Genomic DNA, 20,121 nt, shown 5'->3' on the forward strand with positions numbered 1-20,121 from the left:
GAATATTGTTGCTGACCCTGTAATAATAATTTGTTATTATTAATTGCCATACAGTATATTGGAAATATTTTACAATATAATGTAATCAAAGTTTTTCATTTTTCTCATACGTCTCTTGTTTTTAGGTATGCTTCTTTATTTTTTCAGGCTTAAAGATAATAGATAGATAGATAGATAGATAGATAGATAGATAGATAGATAGACAGATAGACAGATAGACTTTATTGATCCTGTGAGGAGAAATTATTGAGTTACAGCAGCAGTACAGTAGGTTACACAAACACTAGTGGAACCAATATAAATTAATATAATATTGCTCATAATGCTACATAGAAAAAACACCTGGCAATTCAAAAGAAAGAAAATAAAATGAAATGTTCAAGTTAAGCAGGTGTTATTAGTTATGGCTGGTGGTTCACGGGGGCAGGGATAGCGTAAGGAAGATCACAGGTTCAAACCCCACAACCACTAAGTTGCCACTGTTGGGCATTTGAGCAAGGCCCTTAACCCTCAACTGCTCAGATGTGTAATAAGATAAAAATGTAAGTTGCTCTGGATAAGAGCATCTGCCAAATGCCTAAATGTAAATGTTCTTATGTGGACATATAGCTATTAAAAACCCCTTCCCAAATTAATAATTAATCTTCTGTGTAAAGTGTCTGAATAGTAATACCTTTTATGTGTCTTCAACTGTAGCTCATTATAATATTCAGTCCTAATTAGAATAAACTTTTTAGAATGTTTGAGGGAAAACTTACTAAACTGTATTTGAATCTAATTGAAACGTTTATCTTTTTTTTTTAATATACTTTTCTTTGTGAGGAGTACTAGGAGCTCGAAGATGTTTTCACATTATCTCAAAATAGATTTAAATTTATGTATATAGTATTTTACTGTAACTTAATTTATTTTTGATTTTCCCTAGTGTGCAGTTGGAATGGTACTGAATATAAGTGCATGTGTGAGGACCAGTATTTCTGGGCATGTGAAAAGTGCATGATCTACGGATCTTGTGATAATGTCACCAATGGCTTTTGTGGTTGCATCAATGCTCTTCCAAATGATGGACAGTTCTGCCAACTAATCAATGAACTGACATGTATGTACGATATAAATAAAGCACATAGAAATGCAAATAAAATTCACATAAAAAAAATTAAAAATGTATATTTTAATTAATAAGTAACAAGTTTAGCTTTTTTGTTTTTTTAAGAGTGATGCATATTTTTTTATACAATGGACAAATTTAGGCGAAGAATTTTATGCCATTTGCTCATACTAAATGGTGTTACCCACCAAAATAATTTGACCAGCATAACAAATGCTGATACTCTTAATTGAACAAACAAACGTGTTAAAGGTATATAGTTATATACAATTAATATTACAACATTTACAGTACATGTGTCAGGACATTTGGAATAAATTAATTAAGTATTATATTTTACATAATCTCTGTGTTCTTACTTTATAGATACCTCGGCATGTCCATCTTCAACAACCACAATAGGTAAATCCCTAGGATGACCATAATAGTCTTCTTTCTTATCAAGCATAACATTAAAAAGATGAAGTAAAGAGCATTAACGATTGGGTTAAATGGTACAGTATGATGTATAGAAGACAGAGCATGGGTGATAGCTAGAAGGTCACAGCATTTTTAAAAATCTCAGACTTGCTGTATGCTGTGATGAGTACATACCAAAAATGGTCTAAGGATGGACAACCAGTGAACTACTATCAGGGTCATGGACAATGAAGGATAAAGTGTTATTTACTTATTTATTTTACATATTCATCTTTGGGTCTTGAAGCCAAACATCTTTTATATATATCAGAAACAGAAAAAGTGGCCTTGCTGTGCTATTTTTCAGCAATGTCATTCGACATGAAAAAATGCATTTTATCTAATTTAATATATTTAATCTAATTCATCTAATATATGAACAGAGAATCTTGATAGTGGGACACTGTAAGATATCTTGCTAAAATGACTATGTTTGATTGATTCTTGAAATACAAGCGCTTTGGCAAAACTCCTACCTTTACTTTTACAGACACCACAGCTGCAAACAATGGTGATTTAATCACAGGCACCAAAGCAAACCACACCAAAACCACTGCCATAGCAGCCCTAAGCACAGACACTACTAATTTAGCAGCAACTAATGCTGAAACTGTACCCAGTGCTACCACAACTACAGCCCTAATCAGTACAAATCAAACAGAGATGACAACAATCACAAACCCAGCCACCACCATATACATCACAAATGCAGACCCTACACAAACCATCAACGCCACATCATTAGATAGTGCTTCTACAAACATAGACAAAATGATCAACGATATCTCATATACAACTGCTACAACTGCAGATACCATAGGCGCCACAATCATAACTACTACATTTGAAGACACTATACCCAAAGTTGCCTCAACAATATCCACAAAACTTTCAAGTGATACAACAACAGATTTTACAGCTACAGCTCTTCAACCTACAACCAAAACATCCCCAGTTACCACACATACTGCACCTAGAGACACAACACAAATGATCACTGCTACATTTATAGAGACCACTACTGCATCTATAACTGAAGCCAACAAAGTCACCACAATTATGATGACTACTAGCAGAGATGCAACAACCACAGATGACAGAATCATAACTGATATAACCACAGACACTATATCCATAGATACCCCAATTCTGGCTACAAAAAGCACAGATTTTCTAGCCACAACCATCACAATTCCTGTCACCAATATCACAGAAATCATGGCTACAAACACCACACCAACCATCACCCCTGCAACTATAGATACCATTACTGAAACTGTGGCCAAAATAAACAAAGCCACCACAAACCCTACAATGACAGCTACCACTAGCACAACTGCTACAACCACAGAAACTATATTGACGGCTACCCCTACTCCAGCCACAACTGCAGACACCACAAGCAAAATTACTGCTTCTGTAACTTCTGACATACCATATACAAACGCTCCATATAAAACCAAATACCCCATAGCGGACCACACCACAACAATTGCCACCATAGCAGCCACAAACACAGCCTCTACAACCAGAACAGCTGCTGACACTTCTACCCAAAGTACAGCCACAAAGAGTATAACTCGTCCAGTGTCTACAACCATTAAAAACCCAGCCACCAACACCTCACACATTGCAAATACAGACACCACACAAACCATCACCACCACATCTACAGATATTGCTATAACACCCATAGACACAACAAGGAAAGATACCTCATACACAACTGCTACAAACTCAGTTTCCACAGATACCACAATCATAACTACTAAAACAGGCATTATACCCACAGATACCCCAATCCAGGCCACAACAATCACAACTGATAAAATTACAGATGTCACAAGCTCATTTTTCCAAACCATAACCATCACAATCCCAGTCACCAATACCACAGAGATCCCAACGACATTCAATACAACAACCACAGATACCATTACCGCAACAATGGCCAAAACAAACAAAGCCACTACAATCATAACAACTGAGACAATGGCAGATACTCCTAGCACAAATGCTACAACCACAGAAACTATACCCATAGCCACCCCTACTCCAGCCAAAGGAATCACAACTGATATAACCACAGACACCAAAAAAGCAAATACTGCTTCTGTAACTTCAGACATAACATATACAAACACTGCAGATAGAACAACATACACTACAACTACGGCCACAATAGCAGCCACAAACACCTCTACAATCAGAACAGCTGCTGACACTTTACTCACAAACAGTATAACTCATCCAGTGTCCACAACCATCAAAAACCCAGCCACCAACACTCCATACATTGCAACTACAGGCACCACACAAACCATCACCACCACATCTACAGATATTGCTACAACAAAGAGAAATACCTCATACATAACTGCTACAAACCCAGTTTCCATAGAAACCACAATCATAAGTGCTAGAACAACAAGAATTATATCCAAAAATACCCCAACTGCTGACACTTTACACACTGCTACCCCAACTACAGCAACAACCCGTAAAACTCATACAGAGATCACACCCATCACAATCCCAGCTACAGACATACCCCACACTGAACCTACTGACATCACAAAAAACATCACCATGTCTAAAGATAGTGCTATCACAACCCTAAACAAAACAAAGAGAGATACCTCATATACAACTGCTACAACCACAGATGCCACAGACACCCCAATTATAACTGCTATATCAACAAAGACTATACCTTTTGCTGTCTCAAAAACATTCACAGAACTTGCAACTGATACAACCACAGATTTTGCTACTACAGCCCTTCAAACCACAACCATCAAATTACCAGTTAGCAACAACACACACACAGGAACTGGAGACACCACACAAACTATCACTACTACAACTGTAGAGACCACCACTGCAACCATGGCTGAAACAAACAAGTTCACAACAATTGTGATGGCTAGAAGTAGAGCTGCAACAACCACAGATAGCCCAATTATAACTTCTATAATCACTGACATTAAACCCACAGAAACCACAATTCCAGTTACAACAATCAAAACTGATGAATCCACAGATGTCACAAGCACAGACTCTACAAATGCAACTAAATTTACATCTTCTGTAGCTACACACCACATAGCTACAACTATTGCAGATATAACTTCAGACATCACAGGTGTCCACACCACAACCATTGCTACCATAGAAGCCACAACTACAAATAATACACTCATAAAGGGTACAACTGCAGACACTGCTACCCCAACTATCGCAACAACAAACACAACTCAAACAACCATCACAAATCAAGCCACCAACACCACAGACAGTACAACTTCAAACACTACACAGACCAACATGGCCAGAATTTTAGATACCACTATTATAACCATTGACAAAATAATTAACACGACACCCACTGCTGCCTTAACTATAGCTCCAACATTTACAAATAATGCCGCCCCAATTGACACAACTACAGCTCTTCCAACCACAACTATCACTTTATCGCCTAATAACGCCACAGACACTGTAATTACAGACACCACACCAACTATTACTGGTATACAGATAGAGACAATTACTCCAACTATGGCGAAAACAAACAAGTTTACCACAATTATGATGGCTAACAGCAGAGATGCAACAACCACAAATACCACGATCGTTACTGCTATGACCAAAGACGATAAACCTATGGCTACCTTTATTCCAGCTGCAACAATCACAGCTTATAAAAACACAGATATTACAAGCAAGGATCTCCAAAACACTTTAAGAACTGTTAAAACTACAGACACCAAAAACACAATTATTTCTTTTGTTACTATGAACACTGCAGCTAAAAACACTGCAGGTATAGCCACAGGCACTGGAGACACCACAGTTGACCACACCCCAACCACTGTTAACATAACAGCTACAACTGCTGACACTTTTCAAGCTGCTACTACAACAACAGGCACCAACACAGACACTACAGTAGCATCAGCCACAACTGCTGACACTTCCACTACAATCATAACAGCTGACACTGCTACCCCAACTACAGCCACAACTCATACAGAGATCACAACCATCACAAACCATACAGACATCACACAAACCATCTTCACAACACCTATAGAGAGTGTTGCTACAACCATAGACACAACAAAGAAAGACACCTCATACACCACGTCAACAAATACAGATTCCACAAACACCATAATCATACCTGCTATATCCAGAGAGACTATACCTACTGATGCCACAAAAATTGCCACAAACTTCACAACTAATACAACCACAGATTTCACAACAACGGTTTTACAAACCACATCCATTACATTGCCAGTTACCGACAACACACACACTACAACTAGAGATACCAAACCAACTATCAGTGCTACAACTATAGAGACCACCACTGCAGCCACAGCTGACACAAACAAGGTCACCACAATTAGGATAGCTACTAATACCTCAGTTTCACCTACAACATTCACTACTGATAAAACCTCAGATGTCACAAGCAAAAGTATCCAAAACACAATCACCTTGAGAACTACAACTGCAGACACCAAAAACACAATTGCTTCTTTAGGTACTATGGACACCAGAGCTACAAACACTGCAGATATAACTACAGACCCCATAAACCACCACACCACAACCACTGCTAACGCAACAGCCACAACTGCTGACACTTTACCTACTGCTACCACAAACACAGCCAAATCAAATACAACTTATACAGAGATGACAATCATTACAGTCCCAATCACCAACAGCACACACACTGCAACTACAGACACCAAAAATATTATTACTGTCACATCTGCCCCTGCAATCATCACCAAAAGCAAATATACCAAAAACACTGCTACAACCACAGATATCACAATCATAACTGGTACATCCACAGACACTTTATCCACTGCTGCCCCAACATCAGCCACAACATCCACAACTGATAAAGCCACAGATTTTACAACCACAACTTTTCAAAACACAATCTTCACAATCCCAGTTATCAACACCAAATACATCACAACTAGAGACACCACACCACCCATCACTGCTACAACTATGGAAACCAGTACTGCAACCATAGCAAAAACAAAAACAATCACCACAATCGTGATGAACACAAGAGGAGATGCAACTACCACAGATAACAGACTCATGACTGCTACAATGACTGACACAATACCCTCAGAAACCCCAATTCTAGCTACAACACTTTCAAATGATAGAACCACAAATAACCCAACTCTCCAAACCCTCTTTATGACTGCTACAACCACAGGCATTACAAATGTGTTTGCATCCACAGCTTCTGAAACCACAGACAACAAAGCTACACGCATTGCAGATATAACCACAGATAACGAAGCTAACCACACCACAACCATTGCTAACATAGCAGCCTCAAACACAGACACCACAATCATAAAAGCTACAACTGCAGACACTAAAACCCAGACAACAACCATAAAAAGTACATTTGTCAAAACCACAAATATTGCAGTTATAGTAACCAACACCACAACAATGGCAACTACAGACACACTACCAACTAGGACCGGCACAAATATAAAGACCATGACTACAGATGAAATACAGAAAGGGTCCACACTCACAACCTCTACCACCAGATATGCCACAAACTCAGATACTAGAGGCACAACTTTTTCAACCACAGTTCCGACAATCACAGCGGCTAAAATCAGAGATCCTACAACTCCAACCATTAGAAGCACACCATTTATAACTACAACTACAAAGCATAAAAGTGAAGCTCCTGTAGCCTCAACCACACACACAGCTGCCTCAACTAAAACCACTATAATAGTAAGTTCTACATCCACAGAAACCAAAAACAAAACAGCTCAAAACACCCTGCATGCAACCACAGCCTCTACAACCCCAAATACAACAGCTACCATGACAGCCAATATCACCACCAATACACCAATGGCAATAATCCCAGTTGCAAGAACTACAGGCATCCTTACTCCAAAAATAACCACATCAACCACAAGCCCAGCTAAAACAACTGCCCAAACATCCACTACATCCACTACAGCCACACATACCACAACTACAACAACCACAATAAAAGCCATCATAACCCCGACAACCACAGCCACGACCACAAGTCAAGGTAAGATTTCAAACCCTGTTGGAATTAGTATAAATTGTTATTTTTTATAGTGTAATGTTTCTTTGGAAAGTGCCCATGACTGTTATAATACTGTGTGATATTAAGCATGGATTTAAATAATTAAAAAATTTTTAAACACATAATAAATCTGCCACCTGTTTTGATCCTCATCATCATATATATGTGCTATTTACTTATACATTTTATTGCTCATGAATTATTATATTAATGTATATATTTTTAGATTTATTACTGTAGTTTTTTTTTTTTTATTCTACACATCCTTTTTAGTTTAAACACATACGTTTTACATTTGTTCTGACAAACCTAACAAATACGATAGGTAAATAATTATACAGTATAATTTATAATTACCCAGATACCCTGAAAAATAAATGTAGCAAAAAATAACAAGAACTAACATAAATTAACACAGGTGTGTAAATACATTTAAGAGATGATGAGATAAGATTAAGAGAAGGTAATAAAGAGTTGCATTGTGTAAAGAAGGTAATAAAGAGTTGCATTGTGTAGAGAAAGTAATAAAGAGTTGCATTGTGTCTTTGTAGATTTAGAGAAGGCGTACGACAGTGTGCCGAGAGAGGAGCTGTGGTGTTGTATGAGGAAGTCTGGAGTGGCGGAGAAATATGTTAGAGTGGTGCAGGACATGTATGAGAGCTGTAAGACAGTGGTGAGATGTGCTGTAGGTGTAAAAGAAGAGTTCAAGGTGTAGGTGGGTTTGCATCAAGGATCGGCTCTAAGCCCCTTTTTGTTTGCTCTGGTGATGGACAGGATGACAGATAAGTTTAGACAGAAGTCTAAATGGACTATGATGTTTGCAGATAAAATTTTGCTTTGTAGCGAGAGCAGGGAACAGGTGGAAGAAAATTTGGAGAGGTGGAGGTATGCTCTGGAAAGCAGAGGAATGAAGGTTAGCCGCAGCAAGACGGAATACATGTGTGTAAATGAGAGGAACCCAAGAGTAACGGTGAGGCTACAGGGAGCAGAGGTAAAGAAGGTGCAGGACTTTACGTACTTAGGGTCAACGGTCCAGAGCAATGGAGAGTGTGGAAAGGAGGTGAAGAGGCGCGTACAGGCAGGTTAAAATGGGTGGAGAAAAGTTTCAGGTGTTTTGTGTGATAAAAGAGTATCATCGAGAATGAAAGGAAAGGTGTACAGGACAGTGGTGAGACAAGCAATGCTCTACGGCTTAGAGACAGTGGCACTGAAGAAAAGACAGGAGGCAGAGTTGGAGGTAGCAGAGCTGAAGATGTTGAGGTTCTCTTTGGGAGTGACAAGGATGAATAGGATCTAGAATGAGTTCATCGGAGGGACAACCCATGTTAGATGTTTTGGAGATAAAGTCAGAGAGGCCAGATTGAGGTGGTTTGGGCATGTTCAGAGGAGAGATGGTGAATATATCGGTAGAAGGATGCTGAGGTTTGAACTGCCAGGCAGAAGGTCTAGAGGAAGACCAAAGAGGAGATTTATGGATGCAGTGAGAGAGGACATGAAGTTAGTTGGTGTGAGAGAAGAGGATGCAGAGGATAGGGTTAGATGGAGGCAGATGATTCGCTGTGGCGAAAGTCAAAAAAGAAGAAGAAGAGTAAACACATTTAAAATGCATGTACAGGATAAAGCTACAACTTTCCCAACCTCATTTTACCATCCTCTGTGCTTGTTGTTTTCTGATTTTCCCATTGTTCCAACTGCTTATCACTTACATGTAATACCTTTGTAATTTTTTTTTACCCACAGACATCCTTGTCATATATTTCTCAATGAAAATAAACCAACAATTTGACACTGCACTCGTTGATAAAAAAAGTGCAACCTTCAAAAAAGTTACGGCAACAATTGAGAATTCAGTAAGTTGCAGTATTATGATACAGTAAATCTTTCAATATAACACTTATTTATTATTGACAATAGTAGCAAGATTAAAAGTAGCAATTTCCTATTTTTTTTTTTACATCTTGTATTATTTTATTTTTTTTTATTACTGTTCTGTTACAGTAATAGTAAGGGTAAAAGATGTAATATTGTTTGTTGTACATACTTTAACTTTTATTTAGAACAAAGTTTGTTCTAAATAAAAGCTACAGTATGTACAGTACCAACAAACTGGCGACAGGATAATGGGCTCACTCATGCCCATACATTTTTGTGTATGAACTTTAAGGCACGACTGCAGGGGGTCGGTTCCTACTATCATTCCAAACCTTGCTATACCGGCTCTACAAAGCCATTGATGTGGTATAAACTTAGTTTTTACATACTGAGCAGTGAGCATCATCTTTTGTCTTTTTTTTATTATTATTTAGATTGATCAAAGTTACAAAAGTGTACCTGGCTACCAAGCCAAATCTGCAACTGTACAAGGTTTCAGGTGATTCTTTTAAGCATTATTACTAGTTACTAGTTATTTTGTCAGCAGCTCTTTTCTGAAGTTTATGTCTTAAATGATGTCATGTGTTTTGACAGACCTGGCAGTGTGATTGCAGACTTCAGCATTAATTCAACTACTGATATCCTTGATTTGCTTTGGGCAAACCAACAAATTGCTAGCAATCTCCGTTTACTGGGATTTAACATAAGCAATGATGCATTCAGTTATAGTGGTAGAGAAGTCTTTCTTTTCTTTTATTGTTGTTGTTAATAATAATAATAATAATAATAATAATAATAATTATAATTATAATAATAATAGTAGTAGTAATAATTACCCTTTACATGACTTAAGGTGCTTTCTTAGCTACATGCAACTTCTATAGCTTTAATGGTTTAAAAAATTAAATGAACAAGAGTTTATTTATGGTGCTGTGTTCCAGTGGCATCTGGGCTGTATAAAAGCAGTGACCAAATATATCCTGGACAAAATCTGAAACTGACCTGTAACATCACGGTAAATAACAGCATTCAATGGATGTGGAATGGAATTGAACTGCAGGGGTCGGATAGGTATGAAATTGTTCAAACTGTACTCACGATAAAAAACATCACTCCCGATGATAGTGGTAAGTAAAAAAAAAAAATCGTCTTAATGTTGTCGATAAAACGTTGCATTAATGTTGACTGTTTTTTTTTTGTTTGTTTGTTTCTAATGAAACCTATGCTAAGCGTTACCCTTTTTTGGCCTGACAAAATGTATAGCGAGTATAGTCACATAAAGTAATTTTTTCAAGTGTTTTTGGGCAAAGTGTTTCAACTTATTTTTAACCACCAACAATTTTTTTTACATGTGAACAGTCCATCAATTTTTTCCACGAATGTAAAATGATCCTGTAGATTGTAGTCACTTAAATACTGAAATACTATGCAAAACTGTTTATACCATTTTAATAGAATTATATATATATTTAATAATTTATATATATATATATTTTTTTTTTCATTTATCCTATCAGGTCAGTACGAATGTAGGACAACAAAGAACTTAATACCCTATGTTATCTGGCAAAGGATTATCATTCCATATCCCAACATTCAAGTGAGCAATGACAAATATGTAAAATGTGAGAATTCAACAGTGATGCTGCAATGTTGTGTTCAGAACAGCTACGAAGTGAAATGGAAGCCTGCAGCATGCATTCAACCTTCAACAGGTTACACATAAAAGTTTTGTATTATATTTCATGCAAGTGATTATGAATATCAGCTTAAGTATATCAGTCTAAAACTATTACAAGTAAAAGCAGTATACAGCAATCCGGAAGTTGAGTCATGTCAACTGGCCTTCTTTCTTGTTACAATTAATGTAGTCAACACATTATTATGTCATTATGTAATTATTCATGCTTTTTATTGCATTTTCCTTTTTATTACGTATTCCAGACGTCAAATTGTTATTTTCAGACATAAATTTCTGGTTACATTGTGCACCGTAAACATAGCTAAAGGCGTTGAAATGTAATATTAGTGTATGTGAAATTATTTACATGTTTGGAATACAGAACATATATTGATTCACTTTGCATTCATTAAATAGTACTATGAAAGTCTTAATGGCAATGGAAAAAATATTTAATTATTTTTTAATTACCAGCCGGAGTTAATTGTACTCCAAAGTTTGTTTGTTTTTTTCCTAGAAGGAATGCTTTTATTCTTTTTAGGTAGAAATGTTTTACTACTTACCTGAGTAGTTTAAGGTAAGTTTGTAAGTTCATTATATTTGAGTCCTTTAAGGTCAAAGGAGGGGATGGGTTAAGCTCTTAAGAGGAAACAGCTTTAGTGTGATTAGGGAAAGCTGTTAATATATAACGTTCAAAGAGAGTGTAACAAATTCCTCTGGTCATTTTCTCTATTGTTTTTGTAATGATTGTTTTTTGACATTGGAGGACTTAAATATCAGGAACTTACCAACTTACCTCAGACTGAAAAAGCTACCTGGATGAGAGGTGGAATTTTTCGAGCTCTAAGTTTGGTTGACATAACACAACTCCCAAAAATATCTTCCAGATTCCCAGAGAATCTTTACACACATTATATAACATATATGTTTTTGCTTTGTACAGTTCCACCAACAGGCTGCATATTATGTGGCTATAAACTAAACACACAGGACTGTAAAAATAATGAGAAGATAATGGTCACATGTCAACTTACTAAAAGTGATTACAACGCACAGAGCATCACAATCAATGTAGTCAACACAAGTAAGTAATTCTTCATGCTATTTATTGCATTTTCCTTTTATATAAATAAAATTATCTATCTATTTATTTCTCCCTTGATGGCACATTCATATTCCAGAACTCAAACTGTGAGAGTGGTTCTGGGAGCATGAGCAATCATTTTCAGATGTAAATTGTTCATCACATTGTGCACCATAATCAAAGCTAATGGGTTTGAAATGAAATATTAGTATGTGTGAGTTTATTAGTTCGTAAAATAATTCACATTCATTAAATAGTATTATTAAAATAAATCTATAAATCTGTCTTAATGGCAAAGGGAAAAATTTATAAATGATTGTTTAATTAACTGCCAGGGTTCCCTGAACTCAAAGGTTTTCCAACTTATTTTAACATTTCTAATTTGTGATATCATTCCCATAGAATTTACCTGCTATAATAATGTGTTTGGACCTGGAAATGTGGAAGATGTACATGTTGGTGACTGTAATGATGGTATGGTTGGCTATCAAAAAGCTACATGTAAATCAACGGGACAGTGGCAAATTACAGATAACAACTGTGTCCTGCAAGAAATTCAGAATCTAAAAGATAGAGTTGCGGTAATCATATTTTACTTTGAGTTTAATTTCCAAGAATGCATAAAGAAAATCTTCTGATTCATGCGATTTTCTCCATTTCCGTTTCCGCGTAGCTCTTGGGTACCTCTGACCTCCCAGTATTTATGACTAATCTTAGCATGGCTGCGGAAACAAACGCTCAAAATATATCATCATCTTCATCAACGATACTAGCAATTGCTGGCATACTGCAAACCATTGCCAATATCTCGGAAAATATTTTAATCACTACACCTGTTATAACTGTAAGTATAGTCATGATTTTGTCTTTAGTCAATTGTTTGTTTTTCAAATCTCATTGCAGTCTTTACATTTAAATAGCCCGTGTTCATTAAAAAAAAAAAACATATTATTCATTATCTTATTTAATCTCCATTTAAATTTTTAGGGTTTCCTTCAAACACTGGATGTCATCGGGTCAGTAGCTGCACGGGGACCTTGGATGAATTTAAATGAAAACAGTTCAACTAGTAATGTCAGTTCTGAACTTCTGAAGTCTGTCGAAAGTATTTCACGCAGACTCCCAAATGAAAACATTGTGATAACAACCAACTTTGCACATCTCAAAAGATTACTCATTAATGTCTCATTTGTGGAAGCATTTGGTAATGAATCAACAACCTCTATAAATATTCCAATGATTAGTGCACAGTCTTTCCTAACCATCATAGTTTTTTCAGCGCTTGACAATGTTTTACCCGTTCGAACTGCTGACAGTAACGCTCAAACTAATTTCAGCATCAGTGCAGATATTGCTGTAATTGAACCAACTTCAAAAATTAACAACATTTCCTTTAATTTTGCCATCAAAAATACGACGCTAAGAAACCCTCAATGTGTCTTTTGGAACTTTAGTCTTTTGAATGGAATTGGGGGATGGGACTCGACTGGATGTCAACTAAAGCGACTGGGGGATGAAGCAAAAAGAGTTACATGTGAATGCAATCACACAACATCCTTTTCAATCCTGATGTCACCATTTACCCCGGGTAAAGGCCTGGCTGTAATTTTAGACTATATAACGTACATCGGTGTTGCTATTTCATTGGCCAGCTTGGTTTTGTGCCTCATAATTGAAATTTTTATATGGAAAGTAGTGACGAGAAATGACACGTCCTACATGCGGCATGTCTCTGTAGTCAACATCGCTCTCTCCCTACTGATTGCGGACATATGCTTTATCATTGGAGCAGCGGTAGTTAAAGAAGGAGAAAAAACTCCAGAGGGTCCCTGCAGTACAGCAACCTTTTTCATGCACTTCTTTTATCTTGCCCTTTTCTTCTGGATGTTTCTATCAGCACTTTTGCTCCTTTATCGCACCCTTATGGTCTTTTCCAGAATGAGCAGAAGTGCTATGATGGCCATAGCCTTTACTGTTGGCTATGGAGCCCCATTAATCATAGCTGTTATTGCTGTCGCATCAACAGCTGGAAACCATGGATATGTCCAAGACGAAAATAGTTGTTGGTTAAACTGGGATGAAACGAAGGCCCTCCTGGCATTTGTGATTCCTGCTCTGACTATTGTGGCTTTAAACTTTCTGGTGCTTATTGTGGTTCTGTGTAAGATGTTAAGGAGAGGAATTAATGCTTCCACTCAGCCAGATGAGAAACATCCCCTACTGGTCATTGCCAGATGTGTGGGGATTTTAACACCTCTCTTTGGTCTAACGTGGGGATTCGGCATCGGAACCTTGGTGTCACCGGATCGTGGGATTCACATAGTGTTTGCATTCCTCAATTCACTACAGGTACTAAAGATTGTCCCCAATTTTTAAAGATCTCCTACATAATATCAGAGATGAGTGAATTAACATAATCCATAAAAACACACAATTTGTGTCTTCAAAGGGTTTCTTTATTTTGCTCTTTGGAACATTACTGGATAACAAGGTATGTGACTTTATTTCAGAATTCGGGTGTGTTTTTGAAAAAGCAAAACAACGACACTGTGAAATTACTCGTCTTGTGATTGCAGGTCCGAGAGGCACTGGCAAGAAAGTTGGCTCTGAGAAACTTCAGCTCTAATAGCACCAGGGTAAACTTTCTTTCTTTAGTTCTTCAACATAGTCATTTAAACTTGAACTTTAAAACTAGCCCTTTCGAATGGAATGTGAAATGTAATTCACAGAGCACAAGTGCAGGAACATCATCCCCAAGCAGGATTACTTTAATTCAGAAGTTCTGGCGGAGAGGTAGGTAACTGAACTCAAAGTTGATAAAAATGCACCTGAAATGTATGCTTCTTTCTCAACAAGACTGTTTCTGTACCTTGAGTCTGTTTGCACACTAATAATGTGTAATGTACAGTGGAACCTCGGATTACGAGCTTAATTCGTTCCGGAAGTGGGCTCGTATTCCAAAACACTCGTAAACCAAATTAAATTTTCCGATAGGAAATAATGGAAACTTAAATTATTCGTTCTACAGCCCAAAAAATAAATACATAAATATAATTAATACAAAATATAAAGTAAAAATAAAACAAATTAACCTGTACTTTACCTTAAAAAAAATTAAAATTAAACCCCGACAAATAAGGGTTTTCGTTTGTGCATGCAGAGTGTATGTGTGTAAAATGTGCGCGCGCGCGCACACACACACACACACACACACACACATTAACAGATAGACCGTTTTTAAAACCATTTAAAAATTAGCAAGGAACATTCCTAGTCACACTCCTGTGAGCGCATACTAACAGGATCACTGCTGTAAGTAAAACAGCAACAAAAAACAAATTAAACAGCTCCTCACCTTTGAAAACAATCGCGACAAGAGAAGAGAGAGAGAAGTTTGTGTGTTTATTTGGCAACCTGAGAGGAGGGGGGAATGAAGGGGGGCTTGCTCGCGTTTACGGCCCCCTTCTCTCAGGTTGCCAAACAAACACACAAACTCTCTGCCTTACACAGACACAAACACACGCGCACTCATAAACACTGCAGGCACTAAGACCCAGCAGGGGAGACGATAGGTCTCGGCTTTACAGCTCCCCTTCTCTCAGGTTGCCAAATAAACACACAAACTCTTCTCTGTCGCGACTGTTTTCAAAGGTGAGGAGCTGTTTAATTTTTGTTGTTGTTGTTGTTGTTTTACTTTACAGTAGTAATCCCGTTAGTATGCACTCACGCGAGTGTGACTAGCGATGTTCCTTGCTAATTTTTAAACGGTTTTAAACTCGGTCTATACGTTAATGTGTGTGTGTGTGTGTGTGCGCGCGCACACGCACATCTTACACACACACACACAGCGCGTGTGTGTATTCACCCAGCAGGAGAGACGATTAACTACAATTCTGCTGCAAGAGAGAGAAAAACCGTTGGCTCACTTGTGATGACGTAACGCTCGTTGTTAAAACAAGAAGCGCATGCGTGAAACATGATACTCGGTGCTCGTTAACTAAGACAATGCTCGTTTTTCAAGTAAAAAATTATTAAAAATTGTTGCTCGTCTTGCAAAACACTTGTAAACCACGTTCCTCATAATCCGAGGTTCCACTGTACTTGAATCATCACAACTTTAAATTCAGGCGTTGTAAATTATTAATTATTCCAATTACATTATGTAGCAGAATTTTTGGTCCTGTCTGGTATGCATTAACACTTAATTGCTTCTGTTTTAAAAGTAAAACTTTGCTTTTGTGACCTGGATGATGAAATTCGGAAATTAACCAATTTTTTATATAACAACAGTTAAATTTGCCTGACGTACATTTTTTACAAAAATTAACAAAAATGTTTGTTAATTTCTACTGTTTCACAGTTTGGATTGTAATGTAAATCACTTTAACATATCAGCTCCCAATTACAGTCCCCCATCATGTTTTTATACACTCATTGGTAGCGGTGCCACATACAGTACATAGCAAAATGCAACTATATTTAAAAGTGAAAGTAAACAGCTGTGTATTGGGACAAAACAGCTGTGTAGCCTCAAGAAAACAACTAATCAGTGAGGATAATCGGGGAAAAAAGACTTCAATGTGCTAGGGAGCATGAAGCATTAGATTGTGGAGCATTGGAAAAAGGTCATGCAATCTAATGAGTCCAGTTCAAATTATATTTGGATTGCCCTTAAACTTAGTAAATTATAGCTAATACTGGTATAGTAACTTCCTGAAGTCATTTGTCATTTTTAAAGCCAGTTGTGTTGACATAAAGTAAAAATAATTAATTGGACTGTATGTAAGCACTGGTCCCTGCATCTTCAGTTTAGTCACTAAAGGCCAAGGGCCTCATCGTGGGAGCTACATTAATTGCTACTACTTAAGAACTATTCACATTTGCTCCACGTTCATTTTGTTTAAGTACCTTTGATCGAATATACAAGTATTTAGCACTTACCCTCAATAATTCTCGTCAATAGTTCTTTGGTGTTTTCAGTCAGTCAGTTCTAGCACTAGCAAAACAGTTTTTTAATGTTATTATATAGAGTTAGGAAAAGGTCCTCTAACTGTGGCACAGATGTTCAAAACAAGTACTTAGACACCAATCATGTTTATCATACAACTCCATCAGGCTGCCCTGCAATGGATTGGCACCCCATCCAGGGTGTACCCTGTCTTGTGCCCTCCGTAGCCCTGTATACAGGATAAAAGTGGGACGCGGTCACAAGACAAATGCTATTGATATTCATCAAGGAAACTAGTTCTGAGATAGACTGACCTGGTGGTGTGAATTGAAAGAAAGCAGAGCAAAACAAATTGATTGTGGCTTCTGTTAATATTGTTTTTGTCATGTTTTAAAGTAAATACAGTGGGGCAAAAAAAAGTATTTAGTCAGCTAGAAATTGTGCAAGTTCTCCCACTTAAAAAGATGAAAGAGTCCTGTAATTTTTATCATATACCTCAACTATGAGAGACAAAATAAAATAAAAAAAAAATCCAGAAAATCACATTGTAGGATTTTTAATGAATTGGTAAATTCCTTGGTAAAAAAAGTATTTGGTCACCTACAAACAAGCAAGATTTCTTCTTCTTCAAGAAAACTTCTTCTTTAAGAGGCTACTCTGTCCTCCACTCGTTACCTGTATTAATGGCATCTGTTATACTGATAGCAAGTTCACACTCCAAACTCCACTATGGCCAAGACGAAAGAGCTGTCAAAGGACACCAAAAACAAAATTGTAGACCTGCACCAGGCTGGGAAGACTGAATCTGCAATAGGTAAACAGCTTGGTGTGAAGAAATCAACTGTGGGAGCAATTATTAGAAAATGGAAGACATACAAGACCACTGATAATCTCCCTCGATCTGGGGCTCCATGCAAGATCTCACGCCGTGGGGTCAAAAAGATCACAAGAACTGTGAGCAAAAATTCCAGAACCACACGGGGGGACCTACAGTAGTGAATGACCTGCAGAGAGCTGGGACCAAAGTAACAAAGGCTACCATCAGTAACACACTGCGCCACCAGGGACTCAAATCCTGCAGCACCAGACGTGTCCCCCCCGCTTAAGCCAGTACATGTCCAGGACCGTCTGAAGTTTGCTAGAGAGCATTTGGATGATCCAGAAGAGGATTGGGAGAATGTCATATGGTCAGATGAAACCAAAACAGAACTTTTTGGTAAAAACTCAACTTGTTGTGTTTGGAGGAGAAAGAATGCTGAGTTGCATCCAAAGAACACCATACCTACTGTGAAGCACGGGGGTGGAAACATCATGGTTTGGGGCTGTTTTTCTACAAACGGACCAGGACGACTGATCCATGTAAAGGAAAGAATGAATGGAGCCATGTAATCGTGAGATTTTAAGTGAAAACCTCCTTCCATCAGCAAGGGCATTGAAGATGAAATGTGGTTGAGTCTTTCAGCATGGCAATGATCCCAAACACATCGCCTGGGGAATGAAGGAGTGGCTTCGTAAGAAGCATTTCAAGGTCCTGGAGTGGCCTCGCCAGTCTCCAGATCTCAACCCCATAGAAGATCTTTGGAGGAAGTTGAAAGTCTGTGTTGCCCAGCGACAGCCCCAAAACATCACTGCTCTAAAGGAGATCTGCATGGAGGAATGGGCCAAAATACCAGCAACAGTGTGTGTGAAAGCCTTGTGAAGACTTACAGAAAAACTTTGACCTCTGTCATTGCCAACAAAGGGTATATAACAAAGTATTGAGATGAAATTTTGTTATTGACCAAATATTTATTTTCCACCATAATTTGCAAATAAATTCTTTAAAACTTTGGATTTTTTTTTTCTTATCTTGTCTCTTATAGTTGAGGTTTACCCATGATGAAAATTATAGGCCTCTCTCGTCTTTTTAAGTGGGAGAACTTGCACAATTGGTGGCTGATTTATAATACCTTTTTTTGCCCCACTGTAAATACATGAATAAAAAAATTAAAAGGTTTCTATTGTACTGTATGTATTATGTATAGTCGTTCCACTGCAGGATTTTTTTTTTAATAGATGAGCTGTAATGTGAATTAGATTTTGTAAGTCCTCTAAAAGTTTTTTTTTTTATATATATTTTTAATTTTCTCATTGCTACCAACATTACGTTCTATTGCAGATGTCTACCACATACAGGAAAGCGGCATTTTGTCTTCGTCTTCAAGCAACCCATATAGAGTTGTTTAGCTGTGTTAAGCTAACCTGCACCAAAGATTCATCTATGTCTTAAAAAGGGCGATTGAACAGTAACTTTATATTTAGCGAACATAGATTTTATTTTTTTCTTGGTTACCTCAAGCCTAATGAAATCCGAACATTTAAAATTAAAAGTTATTTATCAGTCGTTAAACTCCTCTTGGACAATGCTATTTAAAGAGATGTATTTAAATGAAGGTTTAAAATTATACTTGCTTTTTATTCTGTACAGTTATAGTAAATAAGTCTTAATAATTATCAAGTAATGCATTTCTGAGCCATGTTTTTTTTTTTTTGTAAGTGAACACTAACGCTTGGTTTGATATTTTTTGTACCTTGGATACATTTCGGTTCAAGCTATTCAGCTGGTTAGTATTGTGTTGCACCTTCAACTATTTGAGTTGTTCCACACAAGTGTGTCAGCTTAAGAATTCAAAGTAAATGACATACTGTACATGGCACTTTAACAATATACAGTACTGATACTGAAGCCTTGCATATCATTGCACCTCCAGGTCCTGGGTTTGATTCCCGTGTCAGGTCTGTGTAATTGGAGTTTGCATGTTCTTGCACAGTTTCCTTCCACAGTCCAAAGACA

The 20,121-nt window shown here is 37.3% G+C and overlaps 2 protein-coding genes across 2 annotated transcripts; both read left to right on the top strand.

Moving 5' to 3' along the window:
- Positions 1-2,230: 2,230 nt before the first annotated feature.
- On the top strand, positions 2,231-7,292 carry LOC128545509 (mucin-3A-like). The gene is made up of 2 exons (XM_053515821.1): positions 2,231-7,019; positions 7,177-7,292. The coding sequence occupies exons 1-2, from the start codon at positions 2,231-2,233 to the stop codon at positions 7,290-7,292; spliced, it is 4,905 nt and encodes a 1,634-aa protein (XP_053371796.1).
- Positions 7,293-7,314: 22 nt separating this feature from the next.
- LOC128545604 (adhesion G protein-coupled receptor F5-like) lies at positions 7,315-19,672 on the top strand. Its single transcript, XM_053516065.1, has 14 exons — positions 7,315-7,685; positions 9,444-9,553; positions 10,010-10,074; positions 10,170-10,306; positions 10,517-10,702; positions 11,093-11,290; positions 12,200-12,340; positions 12,743-12,921; positions 13,014-13,184; positions 13,328-14,689; positions 14,790-14,831; positions 14,917-14,976; positions 15,070-15,133; positions 19,447-19,672. Exons 1-14 carry the CDS (start codon positions 7,466-7,468, stop codon positions 19,512-19,514), a joined length of 3,003 nt encoding a protein of 1,000 aa, XP_053372040.1. The 5' UTR covers positions 7,315-7,465; the 3' UTR covers positions 19,515-19,672.
- The last annotated feature ends 449 nt before the right edge of the window (positions 19,673-20,121 follow it).

Source organism: Clarias gariepinus, chromosome 17, assembly GCF_024256425.1.
Source record: "Clarias gariepinus isolate MV-2021 ecotype Netherlands chromosome 17, CGAR_prim_01v2, whole genome shotgun sequence".
NCBI classification, from domain to species: domain Eukaryota; kingdom Metazoa; phylum Chordata; class Actinopteri; order Siluriformes; family Clariidae; genus Clarias; species Clarias gariepinus.